Here is an 18,815-nt window from a genome sequence, read left to right as displayed (position 1 = left end):
ACCCGCTGATATCCTCGGTCCGTTTAGTGGGGGGTCGACCAACACTGAGCTTTCCGATGCGGGGTCACCTTGGGATCTCAACGTCCATTGATTTGCCCGTTGTTACTTCAACTTCGGGTCTCGCTGAGCTATGTTTTAACTTTAGTTCTTCTGCGGATATCCTCATTTCTGATTCTATCACGCAGAGTAACTCAAAGCATAGCTCGCTCCATCGCCCACTGAGTGACTCTGACCCTTCTTATGAGGCCCATTGTTAGCGACCAAGTCTCAGATCCGTAGGTCATCACTGGCAACACGCACTGTTGAACACTGCACTATTTTAGGTGAATAGGTATGTTTTTTTTTTCATTACTAGATTTTGATTCAGAAAAAGTTTCACACATTACGTACCCAAGTAGGTACATAAGTAAATGCAATATATTGGATTGCTTATACAAAGCGGAACGCATTACCAGGGTGACAGACCCGCCAGTCGTGCCCCATGGTATATTTCATTAAAATAAATAACGTTATTATTTTGGGTGTTTTTCGAGTGATGCCTAGCTACAAATTACGTGGACAATGCCTCCGCGGGGCACCGCCCTATTACAAGGCCCACCAGATGGCCTGTACCGAATAAAAATGATTGTAATTCGCCTTTACAAGGGTTTTATTTACGCAAGTATATTTTATATTGCATTTGCATTGTTCTGTGTTTTATATATAACTGGATGACAGTTAAGCTCACGCTTTAATTATTTTTGTAGCTTATAAAAAATAGATCAATGTAATTAGATTTAGTGGTAGTACCGGTATAATGTGCCTACATAGTATTTTTTTATTCAACCGTATATATTTTTTTCAATGTATATACATTTCAGTCCTTTATTCAACATACACTTGAAGTAAATGAAATTGATATAAAGTTATTGTTAATTAACGCCAAACGCCAATTAACGCCAAAGAATGGCTTTGCTGATAGTGTGGTCGAACCCTATACTCTGCTAGTGTGGGCTTTAACTTATAACAGATATGTCATCTGTATTAATGTAATTTTATGTAACCATGTCATTTACCTTGTCTATCAAAAAATTGTATATAGACTAAAGTTAAATTCAAAATAGTCGTTTTTATCTCACCTTTTGTGATCCTGCAATTATTAAAAAGAGATCCTGTAGTCAGGATCTCATTATGTATCATATTATACTAATTATTTACAATTATATATTTATTTTGTACTGATATAAAGATGTGGAGATTGCAGCATAAATAGTCATTTAATTATTCAAATTAAAAAGATTTAGTCATTTAAAGTGGTAAAACAGGTAGTGGTAAACTTGTTAGAATGAATTTGAAAACATAAAAAATATTTCTATTTTATATAATAATAATAAATTTTATATTAACCCGATTTCATCTTATATTGCATCATCACTTACCATCAGATGAGATTGTAGTCAAGGGCTAACTTGTAAATAATGAATAAAAAAAATAAACTTAATTAGGTATTTTTGTTTTTAAAATATTTACACCAACATTGATTAAGGATTTTTATGGAAATAGTTTTTGTTTTCAAAGTCCATCTAACAAGCATACCAACATCAAGTGGAACTTTATCTTTCTTTAGACACTTCACTAACCCATACCTTACAAGATTCCTTCTTCGGCTATTCAACGAGATACCTATCTTTTTGCTTACAAATCGGAGACCACATAGGTCTTTAATTGATAGCAAACATTCAAACTAAGAACCAATCGTTATTCCATTCAAGAGATTTCTTACAGACATTAAACGCCTGCAAAGTTTCGACAATGAGGCGGCCATTGCAGCCGAGTGAGGAACTCGTTATGGTGAAAACAATCCAGTAAAACCCACTCAGTAAAAACTCATACTTACTGTTAAGGTAAGTGCACACTGGACACGTGTGCCACAATTATGTTGACATCTGATTTGATTATAATAATCATCATTATCAACCCATATTCGGCTCACTGCTGAGCTCGAGTCTTCCGTCAAAATGAGCGGGTTAGGTCAATAGTTACCACGCTGGCTCAATGCGGATTGGCAGACTTCACACACGCAGATAATTAAGAAAACTCTCTGGTATGCAGGTTTCCTCACGATGTCTTTCCTTCACCGTCTGAAACGCTTGACATTTGATTTCTTGAAATGCACATTTAACTGAAAAGTTGGAGGTGCATGCCCCGGACTGGATTCGAACCTACGCCTTCCAGGCTATCGAAGCAATAATTATGTTCAATAAATTAAAATTTATCGTCAAATCTGAGTGCACCATTTTCCAATGGCTGGACTGATAATAATGAAATCGTTAAAGAAATGATTGCGCAGCGGCGTTTTATTTCATACTAAAATTATACATCATCACAGCAGAATAATATCACATGAAGCTGAATTTTGGGATTACTTACATACCTAATAGAATAATATGTAAGTGACCCCAAAATTCAGCTTCTATCAATCCGTATTTATAAAGTTTTTAGCAACGTAAGTTCTAGAATATTTTTTTCATATGTTGTATAATATGTTAGATAAGTTCTTGAATTCAAATAGAAGTATACCTAATTATGAGCGAAATACTTTGGCATTTTTTTCCACATCACATGGCACGTGGCAACTAACAAGTTATTATCCAAAAAAAAAACATTTTTTTATTTGATTTTTTTTGAGTTTACAATGCCGTATTCACACGTTGCGTAAGTTAAGTCAGTGTATACTTACCTTAAGCCGACCTGTGCTGTAACGTGCTCGCAAAAAGCCTCGCGTGAGGGAAGTGTTGGACTAAAAATATATTAAATTAATCACGATTCAAACCGTAAGGCCGTAGGGCTGTAAACTTGCCGTGCTAGGGTTCAACAACATAAATGGAGGTACTTTAATAGGTACTTCTTTGACAAAAAATAGTAATATCAAAAAATTTCAAAGCAATAATTAATTTCGTATATTTTTTTTCAAGGACTTTTCGCGAGAAAATCGTTATAAACCTTCATTGTACGGTACCATTAGAATAAGTACAGTACTTATATTTAATCCTTATCAGGCATATATATGTGTGGAGCAAAAACAATAACATCGACGACTCTAGGGTTAAGGGTTAACCCAAGAGTCTCTAGGGGACTCTAGGGTTAACTTGTGATAGACACAAACTATTCGCTTTGTTGGAGGGGAAAGAGGAATAATAGTCATGTTATAACTAAATCTCTGCCTCATCGGACTAGTGGTTAATGTGCTGTCTGCATGTTTTGCGTCTAATCGTGAGGTCCTGGGTTAAAGTCGGGTTGGGGTATGAATTGTTAAATTTTTCTTAATTGTCAGTAGGTAAAAGCACTGAGCTGCAAAGTTCTACTCTTAAAGTTAAAGTTGGCTCAAAATGTTCGTTACTTTGGTCTTAATGTCGAATCGATTGATACCTAAATAAATAATTAGAAGAAAAATAAGTACGTAAATACAAATTATCTCTGCCCTTTGATTCCCGAGGCTTGAGTCGGGTCCAGGGCATGCACCTCTAACTTTTCAGTTATGTGCATTTTAAGAAATTAAACATCACGTATCTCACATTGTGAAAGAAAAAACGTCGTTAGGTAATCTGCATACCTTTGAATTTTGTTATTTCTCTACGGGCACACCTGATATTTTACGCCCAGAATTAAGAAAATTCTGAAGTCTGCCAATTCGCATTGGGCCAGCGTGGTGAACTATTTGGACTTACTCCTCTAATTCTGTGAGGAGACTTGTGCTGTACCTACAACCAAAATCATAACACTTCCTTTTCGCTTTCGCTTTTTAATAGATATTGGTTCCGTTGAAACCAATTTTAAGAAAATATAAATAACTAGCGGTCACCCGTGACTCCGTTCGCGTGCGATTCTGGTTCTCGTTTTTCTGTTTTCCGCGGGAACCATTGTTTTTTTCTGGGATAAAAAGTAGCCTATCTTCTGCTCCAAGGTCTAATAATATAACTTTATATCATATTTCATTCAAATCGGTACATGTACTGTAGCCATGAAAAGGTAACAGACAGACATACTTTCGCATTTATAATACACAGGCTACACTTCAGGGCACAGATTACTTTTGGGCTAAGTAGTGATATTAAATACACTTATTTATTTATCTCTTTCATCCAAATCAGTCCAGTAGTTAAGCCATGAAAAGCTAACAGACAGACAGACTTACTTTCGCATTTATAATATGGGTAAGGGTCGCCGCCCCGATAGCGCACGCGCCCAATCCCGCCGCGCACGCAGAGGGCGGGCCGCGCACGTGGAATGCGTTTTTACGCATTTTTTACAAAATAATTCGTGGCTCCAACCGGAATGTCAAATTAATTGCCATTAACTTTTGGTCGGCGGTCGGCACAACATACGGAATCTTAATTGCATGATGTCTGGAAAAACAAATCGTGCTACATAATAAAACGATACCTAATTGATTTTAGTTAGCATAGATTATAATCCTCCATTTTATTTACTTGTATAAAATCTTGATATTTATCAGATTCTGAACTTTACAATTACTTAGCCAGTATTTTATATCTACCTGCTTAAGTCCTCAACTCAAGCCTGTCATCGGTATTTTATTTATTTATTTATTTATTTATTTATTTATTTATTTAAACAGGCCAACAACATTTATGCACACAAAATAATTTACATAATATAATAAAAAAAATGGTAATACAGGAAATACAGATTTAAAACATAAACATCAATAATTGGCTTGTACAGTGGACACAGAAATTCTATATTATATATGAGAAATTTTCTCATATATAGCCGAGAAGAGCTTTTAAAATTAGTAGATCTTAATAATTAAAATATTAAACATTAAAAGTAGGTAAGTATTGAAGTATCTACCTAGCATTATAAAGCCATGTTATAATATCTCGAAAATTTCTAAATTTCCTAAATAGGAATTCATAAACTTAATTGCCTAAACAACTTTTTTTTTTTTTTTTTTATTTAATTGTTTGAACAAGTCATTAATCTATGGCAATATTTTAAAATGTGAACTAAAGATAAGTGAAGAAACGTGCCTAATATAATTTCGTAGCCCAAATAACTTTTTTAATCGAGATAAAACTCGCGAATGAGTATAAAAATTTTGTTTAAATAGAAGTTTCAGTGTTGAATATAATAAGCAATGGACGTGGAGGCTAAGCGCTACACGAGAACGCAGCATGGAGCGTATTAAATTAAAAGCGACGACATGTGTTTTCCTTCCCACAGGAAAATACATTAGTTCAAACATTTCCCGCCCCCGCCTATCCCTGTCTTACTCGCACGGAACGCGATCCGCGAAAAAGAATAGCCAGATATAGCGCCCTCGTAGCAAACGGCGAGGCTTTCAACGTAAATCTGATAAAGCAAACACTTTACGACACCAACACTAAGAAATTTTCTTATTTGTACAAATACATTGATCATCTTATCGCACTTTTCAACAGCTGTGTAATGCACGAGTGCGAGCGAGACGGTTGTAGAGCGTCGGTTTCGTCCGGAGGCCGGCACCATTGGGCGAAAAAGCTCGCGGCGACCCGCCCTGTACAAGTCGCGCAGGGCTGCGTTCGCGCCTTCGTTCCCGGTACGTTTACGGAATATTTTCTAAGAAGCATGTCGGCCGTAGCGAGGGGCGGCGTCGCGGGAGCCCGCAGTCATGCTGAGAACCTCAGCGGAGTCGGTGGACTCACGTCGCGAAGCTTTTCAACGTTACGAGAAAAAAGCGACGTGTGACAATTCGATCGAAAAGCCGATGTCACCACGGGCCGAAGCTGACGCCGGCTGTACCGAAACTAGGTTATAACGACGCGCCACATCCTGTGATATCGATTGTAGCTAGTTTCATGAGGATACTGAAATTTTATTTCCCGTAGATACGTTCAGTGAAGTGTTTTTCATACTCGTCTGTGTTGCATACAACTTTTTTTTTTTAATTTTCAAGTGTTTGCTTATTCTAGTACGTTACGTTGAACTGGATTTATGTTATTTATAAACAGGTGCGTACTTTTTGGTTTTCTTTTCAAGTAAGATTAAAGCTCTGTTATCAGTAGGTGGGACATGTGACCTATGCGAATTTTCCGGCAAACTAATATGTTGCTGCGACTATACGAGTAAACATAGCAGCTTAATAATGATATAAAGCTTTTTAAAGTTTTATGAGATGAGATAGGGCCTTTATAAAGTATCTAGGTGTAAGTAGGTATATTCTATGTGTGTGTTTATCATAGCTGTGGGCGACTCTATATTCTATATTCGTGTGCTAATAGTTATAGGTAGGAAGGTATTTAACACTATTAATATAATCTTGTTCTTCCTTACAATGTCCATTAAAATGTAATTTAATATGAATGGATAGTTTGTGAAGCATATGATCATTAATATGTATTTTATTTCGTGTAATTTATTGTTTCTGCTTTCTATTTCAACACTTAATTTTAAATAAATAGTTGGTATTGGTTGGTAGTAGATATTTATTTATTATTTATTTTATTAGAGTGGAACCTATACACCGATATATATACATACATAAAACATAGGTACCTATATACCGAAAGGAGTGTGGATTTTCATCCTCCTTGTAACAAGTTAGCCCACTTCCATCTTAGACTGCGTTATCACTTACCATCAGGTGAGATTGTAGTCAAGGGCTAACTTGTAAAGAACAAAAAAAATACAATACATTTGCCGGTACATATTATACATGCCTAAAATGAAAATTCCGCAGATTTCTTGATGGACTTGGTTTCCACTAGTATTTTAAGTAGGTAGGTACTAAAGTTTCGATTTAAAATGTTTTGCGTTAGGTCTGTAGATAAAACAATTTATATTCATCTTCCTATTTTTTAACTATACGATCCTAATAAATAGGTAGTAGGTACAGTAGTCACTACAACTGCCTCGTCCTTATCATTAATATCTGATAGTGGTCGTTAATGAATCAATCACCCTAAGCCTGCCAACCCGCATTGGTGCAGCGTGGTGGGTTTTAGCTCCATATTCTTTCTCCTGGCAAAGAGGCCTGCAATGGGCCGTTAAATTATGCTGATAATGATAATAAAATAATGATATGTAGTCAAGGTATACTATGTGACAACATTTGCCGCCGGCGGATAACGCGGGAAAATTACGTTTCAATTTTCACAACAAATATATTTAATGTTTACTTTATACTGTAACTATTGCTACTGTTATTTAAAAATGTAAAGCTTTAACAGTAAAACAAAAGAAATTCTGAAAATTGTGAAATTAAACTACATATGTATTTTCATGACAATAATGTTTAATACCTACGTAGGTACATATACCTATATGTAGAAGATTAATTTTCCGTCGGGTCCTGATTTTCTAAATGTATTGAATAAACATTAAAGAAATAAATTATATATGAAAACATTTACTCGTATTTTAAATAAATGCACTTTAGTGTTCGTTTTTCATTGATTTTGCGGTAGTCTGTATTTTTGTTACCATCTTACAATATCTAAAATACAAAACGACAATGAAAAGCTCACATTAAACACTCGCTGTAAACCTATAAACAAATCAATAATGAAAAGACAAAATTAAACAATCGTTGTAAAGCTATACCTCCCTATTTTACAAGACTTTTTAGTAATTAGGACGTGCCGTAATTTGATTCCGAATAAAATACTTTTTTGAGTCTTGAGCTTCGATAAGTAAATATATACCCGACGACATGCATAATGAAGCTGTTGCAATTGCACCTATCTTGCATTTAGTTAGTAACTTTTTATTTATTTATTTATTTAACTTGTAATCATTGTATTTTCTATATTAACCCCTGAAGTAAAAAGAGGGAGGGATTCTAATATATGTGTTTGTTTATGGCATCATAGATTCTAAAGGAATGGACCGATTGTCATGAAAGTTATGTTCTTAGAAAGCTATCGTAAAAGAGATGTTTCCTATTTAGCTGCAGATGTAATTTAATTAAGATGGAAATAATTTTCGACAAATTTCAATTTTAACTTGATTTAAATTTCTTCCTTCCACTTTCCACTTTCAATCCCAGAACCTTTAAACGGCTTAACCGATTTTCATCAAACATATCTTAGAACACTCGCACATAAGTCACCTTTCATATAAAAAGAACTAAATTGAAATAGCTTCATCTGTTCAGGAGTAATGATGCCACAGACAGACTGACAGACAGACACGTCAAACTTATAACACCCCTCTCTTGCGTCGGTAGTTAAAACTAAGCTAAACTACTGTACCTACAAATAAATCCGCAACTAGTTGTGTAATATATAAAGTACCTATCTAAATATTATAGATCAATGTTGAAGAAATATTTTCCCAAGAGACTTTGTTGCTTTACTTTTCAAATACCATATATGGTTGGTATTAGTAGATAAGTTATTCAGGCCGTATAGATCCTTTAAATAAAGCCTCATTAAATATCTGTTGGTTATTTATAAGCAATAGGGCTACAGCTACATTAATTAAGTGTAGTTACGTTGGCATGTAAGGAATAACCATATAAGTGGACAATCTAGTTAACAATTGCATTTTACGATTAACTTTTTCAACACACACACACAACATGAAGAAGTTTTTTTTTTTCAAGTCAAATAATAAATAGTTTCATTTCAGTCTCAATTAAAATTTAAATTAATTTATTAATCATTTGAATATATTAATTAATAAAATTTTATTTCTTTCCCATTTCAATTTCTGATCTGAAATAATACACCCAATAATCCCTGTGGCCTGTCGGGCCACGCACAGAGTAGGGTTCCGTAGAATAAATTAATTCTTCAAACCCTTATAATTTCCAAAAATACCAATAGCGAGACCCCAAACTGGGAATGACTAGATACATATCCTAAAAAAATCTTTTTCAAGATTTTATTTTACAACTTCGTCGAAATTTGTAGTGTACTCACCTACTCAAGCTAAATTTCTAGTAGTAATAGTCTTTGAGCTAAACCACCGACAGACAGACAGGCAGACGGACTAAATTACAGCTTTCTAGTAGTAATAGTCTCTGCGCTAAACCACAGACAGACAGACAGACGGACATGGCGAAACTATAGGGGTTCCTTGTAGACTACGGAACTCTGAAAATAATAAGCCAAGACTATGATTATACTTTAACACACACATATTAATTTACTGCGTAATACTGTTATAGCGAGTACCTATCTACGAGTACCTACTATCTTAAGATACAAGGCCAAGATAGCCAATCAGCTTTATATCCCGCATGTCTATGGTTTATTTAACTTATATAAACTCTTTATACATGCCGGTAGTTTCACAAAATCTGTGCTTATTTTTGTGTACATTTGAAACTCCATAAATCGTAATCCCTAACAGTATTAGATCCGGATAATCGAATTATTTACATTAAATGTGATTGTTTGGATATTGTTTGAAACGCTTCATCGTTACCCATAAACTTGAGCTTGCTCGCTTGAGGATTCTATAAACTTAATCGTAATAATACCTTAATATTAAACCAAACTATATAGTAATCCTCTAGACGAAATAGTTTAAAATAAATACCATAAAAAACTTCGGTTTCTAAAGAATAAAGTTATATCTATATAACCAATATATATATTTGATATTATTAATAATTTCATACACAATTTTATTCATACTCACATTCCTATACTTTTCACTACCGACATCTAAACTGTAAACACCCACGGACTCACTGAATACAGTTATATTTACAAAAATAATCTAAGTTTGTTTAAAAATTCTACAATGGGAATACCATAAATCATACGTCTAAATCCATAACAGTATTAGACCCGGTTAACCGCTAATAATTGGTTGTTTAAAACACTTTATGGTTTCGCATATTCGCCTAAACCACTATAATCTGATTTATGTAATAAAACAAAGAATTAGCAAATCAATGATAAATCTTTCCATATACAATTTTGCTAACATTTCTATATCTTCTCCGACATCTGAATTGTAAACATGAAGGAATTCTTTAGATACGAGTACAGTTAACATTTACAAAAAAAATCTCCATTTGTTTTAGTATACAGTGGGAACACCACAAGTCATAATCCTTAACAGTTTTATACCCGCATAAGCGTTTGCGTATTTTTTTAAAGATTTTTTTTTTACATTTATGACCAATATTCTTATTCCCCGTTAACTAGTCGAAAAATACTGTTTTAGCCCCCATTCGCACGAGAGTTTTTTTAACGGACGTTAAAAAGCGTTCAAATATAATGTTAAATGAAGTTCTATTTCCAACGCAGTGTTTTAAAAACGCTGTCATGTGAACATATAATTGGGAATGTATTTGAACGCTTTTTTAACGTAAAAAAACTCTCGTGCGAATGAAAGCTTAAAAGTTGGTGCGACAATAATCCAGCGGGCGGGGATCGAACCACCACCCCTCGGTGATGAGCCCGACCCCTTTACCGTTGAGCTATAGAGGCTTCAATTAATTTATTTATTTATTATTTTCCAAAAAATACATGTTAATCAATAAAAAATTAAGTTTAACCATTGTTGTTCATTTGATTATTGTTTGCGCATTTACCTCCTAAAAATTCAATCACTAGATATATATGTAAGTATACAATATACATATATAGATATGTTGGATTCAAATAATTAATAGCAAATCAATTTATTAATCTTTTGGTACATACTCTAAATATGCATTTAGAATATTATCATCTACTAACATTTCCATAACTCCTTTGACATCCAACTGTAAACACCCACAAGTTTTCTAAATAACAGTTAAGTGTATACAAATTAAAAAAAAAAAGTCATCTTAGATACGTATAATCCATAACAGTCTCAGACCCGGATAATCGCATTACATTTAATATGGTTGTTTGCGTATTGTTTGAAACACTTCATCGTTTCGCGTGTTCGCCCGAACCTACCTGGCTCTTAAACAATGTCATTCGTTCAGATATCATCTAATCTGTATTATCTATGGCTCCCCGCGGCGGGACCGCTTCATCACAAAGCAACGGGTTGACAGTTCTTCGCTCACAGACGGGCAATAGGATTACTAGCATTCTGACATTTTGTTAAACATCCTTCAAATAGGGCTGCCAACAAGGGACTTTAAGTGGTTCTGCTGTTTTATATTTTGGATAATCATATAAATTCTTAATAAACTGTTACTTTATATTATGTATAAAGGAAATTAAGCAAAGCAAACAAATAACAAAAAACAAATCACTAGAGCTTTTTTTTAGTTTTAGTTTAGTTGTATCTCCACAATTATTTTAATTATAAAAAGTAACTAGCTACCTCGTGAATTCGTTCCATCTAAAATTCTTACCGAGCTAGTCTTTGGAATGGTTTAATTTTTTCTAATATTTTTTGTACAGGGGAATCAGAAGCAAACAAATAACAAATCACGAGAGCTATTTTTGAGTTTTAGTTTAGTTGTTCTTTGAAGATTTGTGAGTTTCTCGTTGGCTTTTCTAAACAGAACCTGTCTACCGTTTGAATAGTCAAACTTGACGTTTCAAAAATGCTTATAAACAATTAATTAAAAAATCAATAATTGCCGAAAGAAATAATATATAACTATTTTAAAGTTGGTACCTACATATCTACGAGTAATAGTTTATTTTAGTAACTATCAAGTAATAACTAAGTTTTTCATATCATCAATGAAGTCTATATTAAATTTAAGGCTTAGTTGACAACCCTATTTGTAAAGTATTACTCCTTCTAATTCCTTCCACATGAATCTGAACAATTCAAACTTTAATAAGTTTTTTGTATTTCACAGCTGTTTAACCGTTTGCTATAGTTTCACGGATTTAGCTTTAATCATATTAGACGAACAATAGCTCCGTAATGCGATACAGCAAAACTCTTCACCAAAACTATTTCATCTTACGAAGTGCAGTCAGTTGAAAGTTCTTTACAGTAAGACTAAAAGCTCCCACGCATCTGTTCGAGTTTAACTTTCATGGAGGCTATTTTGAGCATGATCTTATTAAACTGCAATAAGAATTAGAATTTAGAACTTCACAATTAAACGTTTTGTTTAAATAAAAAAAGAAATTTTTAAATTAACATTTTTAAATACGTCTCTTGAATTTAGTCCGGGATCCGTAGAATATTTTTTACAACTGATTACTATCAAGTTAATTTTTCGTGAGTAGCTTCATCTCAATGAGACGCACAACTTTTATATTTACGAATATTCTTGATTCTGGTAGCAACAGTAAAAAAAACATCTGGTTTACTTACTTTAGTTTGCGGTATTGAAAATTTTCCCTATCCAATGAAACGTCGAGGTACCTACCAAGTTATTCAAATAATTGTAAGTTTTCCATTATTTAAAAAAAATCGTTACTACATAATAATAATTATATTATCTTAAATAATAAAAATTATTCAAGCTAGAAATTTAGTTGTATAATTATTGATTTTAGAAACCGTTTTGTGCAGTTTGGTTTATTTATGTGAGTGCGTAGAGTTAGTTTAAATTAAAAGATTCAAATCATAAAATATGCCCCATTACATGCCATTCCCCGTGAAACTGGTTTTATCATTCATAAAACTATTTTAAAAGCCATCGATGCTAAACCACGGTTATAAAAGAGATTGGAGCCTGTCTAACAAATAAACTAAAATTAAATATACACGATCACAATTGGAATTTTTGTCTCAGGCGTATAAAAGTGTCCTATAAATTTACCCACAGTTTAATTTAATGTCCAAAAGTACCTGCCTCACATTTTTTTTTATTATAAATAAACGTTCGATGCCGGTTATGGGTGCTCGAATGTGTATTATTATTTTGAGAAATGGCTTTAAATTTGTCCCGGGAGGTTACGAGCAGAGCGACTCGATTTAGAATCGGATTTATGTTGTTCTCTGTTAGTACGAGGAATGTTTAGCGAATCTAACTTTTTTGTGCTGCTGTAATTATTTTTCTAATAGTATTTCATTTCTTTACAACAGATCGACAATCGTGAAGAATGTATGAACGGTAGAATCGGCAGAAAAATTTAACACGTCACCGGGAGCCGAGGTCTAACAGACCGCCATTTCGAGGAGATAGTCACCAGCGGGGAGGTCCCGCCGCGTGGATGGTGGCGGGCGAATGGGGCTATGCGCCGGTGCCGGCCACACCCGCCATGAACGCGTTCCTGGAGACCAACCACGCGCACCTCGCGTCGTACGGGCTGAAGATGTCGCCGCAGCCGGGGTGCGGCGGGCCGCAGCACCGCGCCGCCGCGCCGCACGCGCCGCACGCGCCGCACTACCAGCCGTACCCGCTGCACTCGTACCAGCCGGGCTACCTGCGCGAGTACGGCGGCTGCGGCGAGCTGTTCCCGCAGCAGCCGCTGGAGCAGGGCTGGGACTGGCGCGGCGACGTGCACTACCAGGGCGGCGCGCCGCTGGTGCCGCACGCACCGCACGCTCCGCACGCCTTCCTGCGCTACGTGCGCGCGCCGCCGCGCCGCGACATGCGCTGTCAGTGGCTCGACCCCGAGCAGCCGCCGCCGCGCAAGATGTGCAACAAGCTGTTCTCGAGCATGCACGAGATCGTGACGCACCTGACGGTGGAGCACGTGGGCGGCCCGGAGTGCACCACGCACGCCTGCTTCTGGCAGGGCTGCGCGCGGAACGGCCGCCCGTTCAAGGCGAAGTACAAGCTCGTGAACCACATCCGCGTGCATACTGGAGAGAAGCCCTTCCCCTGCCCCTTCCCCGGCTGCGGCAAGGTGTTCGCCAGGTCGGAAAACTTGAAGATACACAAAAGAACTCACACAGGTAAGAAAAGAATTTTCAATATTACTAATTTATGTGTATCCAGCTTATCTTTTAAGTAGAATAAGACCATGATGAGGTTTTTCTCACAAAATAAATTTGCGAAACAAAATATTAAAAACAACAATTTGAAAAACAATCATATGAATCGAATCGAATATAGTGAGATGTCGACGCTATTCATTCAAACGTGTGCTGATCTGGCAAAACATTTCGTTTCTCATTAATTCATAATGAGCCGCCCCCCGCGGCCGTCGTCTGCTGCGGCGTGCTGCGGCTCACAATCACGAGTCACAGATGCTCTCTGTGTGTCTGTTGCGACATGTTAGTCACGCCTCGCCGATAAACTGGACCAACACAATGACGCCACATTAAACACAAACTATCCGTCAAGAATCTTTGTCACACATTCGGGCCTCAGACAAAGTCAAAAGTGTCCAGCGGGCGCCTATAATAACTCCCGTCTTGTGAAGTCTGATTCTCGGTACGGTCCGTCGACAAAAGTCGTTCAAGACAGACCTCTATTTTCAATTTATTATTAGTGGAAAGATTCATCGGTATTGTGTTGTATGGAAATAAAAAAAATGTGCCATAAATTAAAATGTCCAGTTCCGTCGACTCGCTTCCTCTCCTCGGTCTCGCTCGCACCTAGACCAAGTTATTGTAAGCAGTGTATTGATACTTGAAATTCGAATATCGACTTTTAAAGACTCGTCCAGGAATTCGTTCGGCATGGCGACCATGGAGTATGGACATCTGCTATTATGTTTTTTTTCTGCCATTTCTGTCTAGTGTTGCGTTGAAACTTTTGTCCTATGCCCCCGTCCGCTATTATCTCATACGGGCTCGTGAATAGGGCATGCTTTTTGTGGGGAATTTTGAAGAATTGTTTTATGGGTGTCTATAAATTACTCTGAACGTCCGTTAAGCTGGAGCAAATACGAAGCTCAGTTTAACTATGACTTTAATTAGTTGATTTCGCAAATATCAGCTTCAAGATTGGCTATAAAATTGCTTAATTTATGTTGTCCGAGCCCACCCAATATCTGTGTTATTTTAAGTTTATGAATAGTAAAATAAATAACTTTGCGTTTACGGTAGGCCAACTTATTTTTTAATCGCTTATGCAAGCAAATAAAATTTAAAATGAGTACACCGATATGATTTTATTATGATTATCATAATATTTTAGTTTACTCATTAATAGAAATTGTATCTAGTTATTAGCAAATAACTAAAATATTCATTCTACATAAATTAAAGGCCCTATTATTGACTATAAAAGTGTCTGGCAATGGCAATACCTTACCTAATTGGTTTTTCATTTCGTCTTTTTTTTAATGTACCTACAGTTTTTGTGTGAAATTGCATTAACGTATAACCTTCAACTTTATTTATTTACTAGCTGACATCGCGCGGTTACACCCGCGTGGTTCCCGTTCCCGTAGGAATACGTAGATAGGTACCTAATAGGCTACAGTCTTCCTCGATAAATGGGCTATCTAACACTGAAATAATTTTACAAAACTGACCAGTAGATTCTAAGATTAGCGCGTTCAAGTAAACAAACTCTTCAGCTTTATAATATTAGTATAGATAAGTAAGCGATAAACATAAAAGCATAACCTACCTATAAGTACTCGTACCGATTTTCCGAGATTAGGTTCTAAAACTTTGTTTAAGTTATATGTTAAAAGTATAGTGAAAAGTTAAGAAAACTAAGTAGCATATACCCAGGAAAGCACGGGTTAAAGCGATTTTAAACAAATATTTTGTATTAATTCTATAGTTCATTTAATACCTACCAACAAGGGTTTTGCCCGCCATCAAATTCTCATCATCTGTTTAAAAGACACTGTTTATCGGTTTATCCTCTGTTTATAAGATAAACCGGTGAGTTCTCTATAGATTACGTTACCGTGGTCCGATAGTATCGCTTGGTGACGAAGCCTGCATCTACCGTGGAAACCGATATTTTTATAAACACGTTCCGAATGAAACGCTACACCGTCGCCCAGTCAGTAGCAGAATTTATTTGCTATAGCTCCTTCGTAACATGTCAATTTATTTTACCGATTCACATCTAAAGCAGAACATTTGATATTATTTGACTGTTTGTTTATTTGCGAAAATTATACTTGTGTTGGTTTACTTTTTTTACTTTGTTTTTCATATTTTTTTCATGCTAAATGTAAGTACCTACTAAATTACTAGCAAAATAATCACTAATGCAATGTATTTCATTGAAGTAGGTATTCATTTGTACACTAAAAATATAAACTTAATGTCGATGGGTTTATTTAGTTTAATTTAGGAGTTTATTTGACCAGCATCATCTCCTCATACGCATTGTTACCGAAAGTACAAACGTAAGTCGTAACTATATAACTAACTAGTAGACGCCGCACGGTTTTACTCGCATGGTTCCCGCTTCCGTAGGAATACCGGGATTAAATTTAATCTATAGCCTTCCTCGATAAATGGGCTATCTAACACTGAAAGAATTTTTCAAATCGGACCAGTAGTTCCTGAGATTAGCGCGTTCAATCAAACAAACAAACTCTTCAGCTTTATAATATTAGTATAGATAAAAAAGGCCTTGTTTACAGTATCCGTGTACATTAAATAATTATAATAGAACATTAATAATTGCCAAATAGTATACGACGTGTGACTAATTATACAGCCTGAGGCAAGCCCAGCGCGCTCGCGTCAATGCGCCGCCGGCATTCTGCCCACTGACGGTACTTCATTCGGTTCAATCATGTTTGTGGGCCTACAACTTGCATATTTATTTATGTAGCTCGCAAAGTAATTAGCCATTTAACGGTATTCTTTAGAATATCGGTGTACATATCAAATAATGATTATAGAACAATAATCGCCAAATATACGACGTGTGATTAATCATACAGCCTGAGGCAAACCCAGCGCGCTCGCATCAATGCGCCGCTGGCATTCCGGCCACTGACGGTATTACTTCATTCGGTTCCATCATGTTTGTGGGCCTACAACTTGCACATTTATTTATGTAGCTCGCAAAGTAATTAGCTATTTAACGGTATTGTTTAGAATATCGGTGTACATATCAAATGATGATGATATAACAATAATCGCCAAATTTACGACGTGTGACTAATCATACAGCCTGAGGCAAGCCCAGCTCGCTCGTGTCAATTTTCCGCCGGCATTCCGCCCACTGACGTTATTACTTCATTCGGTTCCATCATGTTTGTGGGCCTACAACATGCACATTTATTTATATAACTCGCAAAGTAATTAGGCTATTTAACGGTATTGTTTAGAATATCGGTGTGCATATCAAATAATGATGATGTAACAATAATCGCCAAATTTACGACGTGTGACTAATCATACAGCCTGAGGCAAGCCCAGCGCGCTCGTGTCAATTTGCCGCCGGCATTCCGCCCACTGACGAGATTACTTCATTCAGCTCCATCATGTTTGTGGGCCTACTTTATTTAAGTAGCTCGCAAAGTAACTAGCTATTTAACGGTATCGTTTAGAATGTTGGTGTACATATCAAATAATGATGATAAAACAATAATCGCCAATTATACGACATGTGACTAATCATACAGCCTGAGGCAAGCCCAGCGCGCTCGTGTCAATTTGCCGCCGGCATTCCGCCCACTGACGAGATTACTTCATTCAGTTCCATCATGTTTGTGGGCCTACTTTATTTAAGTAGCTCGCAAAGTAACTAGCTATTTAACGGTATCGTTTAGAATGTTGGTGTACATATCAAATAATGATGATATAACAATAATCGCCAAATATACGTTGTGACTAATCATACAGCCTGAGGCAAGCCCAGCGCGCTCCTGTCAATTTGCCGCCGGCATTCCGCCCACTGACGAGATTACTTCATTCAGCTCCATCATGTTTGTGGGCCTACTTTATTTAAGTAGCTCGCAAAGTAACTAGCTATTTAACGGTATCGTTTAGAATGTTGGTGTACATATCAAATAATGATGATAAAACAATAATCGCCAATTATACGACATGTGACTAATCATACAGCCTGAGGCAAGCCCAGCGCGCTCGTGTCAATTTGCCGCCGGCATTCCGCCCACTGACGAGATTACTTCATTCAGTTCCATCATGTTTGTGGGCCTACTTTATTTAAGTAGCTCGCAAAGTAACTAGCTATTTAACGGTATCGTTTAGAATGTTGGTGTACATATCAAATAATGATGATAAAACAATAATCGCCAATTATACGACATGTGACTAATCATACAGCCTGAGGCAAGCCCAGCTTGCTCGTGTCAATTTGCCGCCGGCATTCCGCCCACTGACAAGATTACTCCATTCGGTCCCGTCACGTTTATGGGCCTACAACTACTTGGACGTTTATTTATGAAGCTCGCAAAGTAATTAGCTAATTACTGTGAGCAAGCAATCATTTATTAATAGCAATTGGATATTTTATCTAGCCAATTATCATCCTGCTTCTACTCTTTGTATTGGTAGGTAGGTTATTCAGCTTACTAGAAATAGAAAGTATATGTATAAGATGATGATTTTATATGTATTTAGCTTCTAACCTACTAAAATTAGTTGTATGGAATATTTAAATTATAATATTCATATATTCAATACATTAAGTAAAAAAAAAAAATTATACGTCCGTCTGTGATTGCAAAATATATTTATATCTGTATTTCTTCAAGCGCTTATAATGAATTACCAGAAATTAAAGTGCAAACAAAATTTTTAATTTTCGTCTGTCTGTTTGTCTGGATTAATCTCTCAAGTAGCTAAACAGATTTTAATGGCATTTTAACTGACAGATAGATAACTGAAATTATAAACTAATTTTTGGATCCATGGTTACCGCTAGATTTGTGAAAAAACTGATTTTCATAAAATTTTGCATGCCTTAGTCTTAGGAATACTATTCATCTAAAAATAACGTTTTATTTGGGATATAGAAAAAAAAGTCTTGCGCGTTCGCTGCCCTCATGTTTGTTTGTATTTGAACCCGTTAATCTTTAGGACTAACTGTCGGGCTTGAATTTTTTTTAAACAGAAGATTA

General features: G+C 36.0%; 1 protein-coding gene across 1 annotated transcript in view; it reads left to right on the top strand.

The window, feature by feature from the left end:
• Window positions 1–5,584: 5,584 nt before the first annotated feature.
• The window catches only part of LOC112045649 (zinc finger protein ZIC 4), a 38,732-nt gene continuing 25,501 nt past the window's right edge, over window positions 5,585–18,815 (top strand). Inside the window, exons 1-2 of the mRNA XM_024081918.2 lie at window positions 5,585–5,993; window positions 12,940–13,755. Of these exons, the coding sequence (XP_023937686.1) occupies window positions 13,068–13,755 (688 nt within the window). The 5' untranslated portion in view covers window positions 5,585–5,993; window positions 12,940–13,067. The remainder of the gene's footprint in view (window positions 5,994–12,939; window positions 13,756–18,815) is intronic.

The sequence above is a fragment of the Bicyclus anynana genome, chromosome 4, assembly GCF_947172395.1.
Source record: "Bicyclus anynana chromosome 4, ilBicAnyn1.1, whole genome shotgun sequence".
Lineage (NCBI taxonomy): Eukaryota > Metazoa > Arthropoda > Insecta > Lepidoptera > Nymphalidae > Bicyclus > Bicyclus anynana.
The sequence above is the reverse complement of the archived record's forward strand: the minus strand, read 5'-3'. Positions and strand labels throughout refer to the sequence as shown.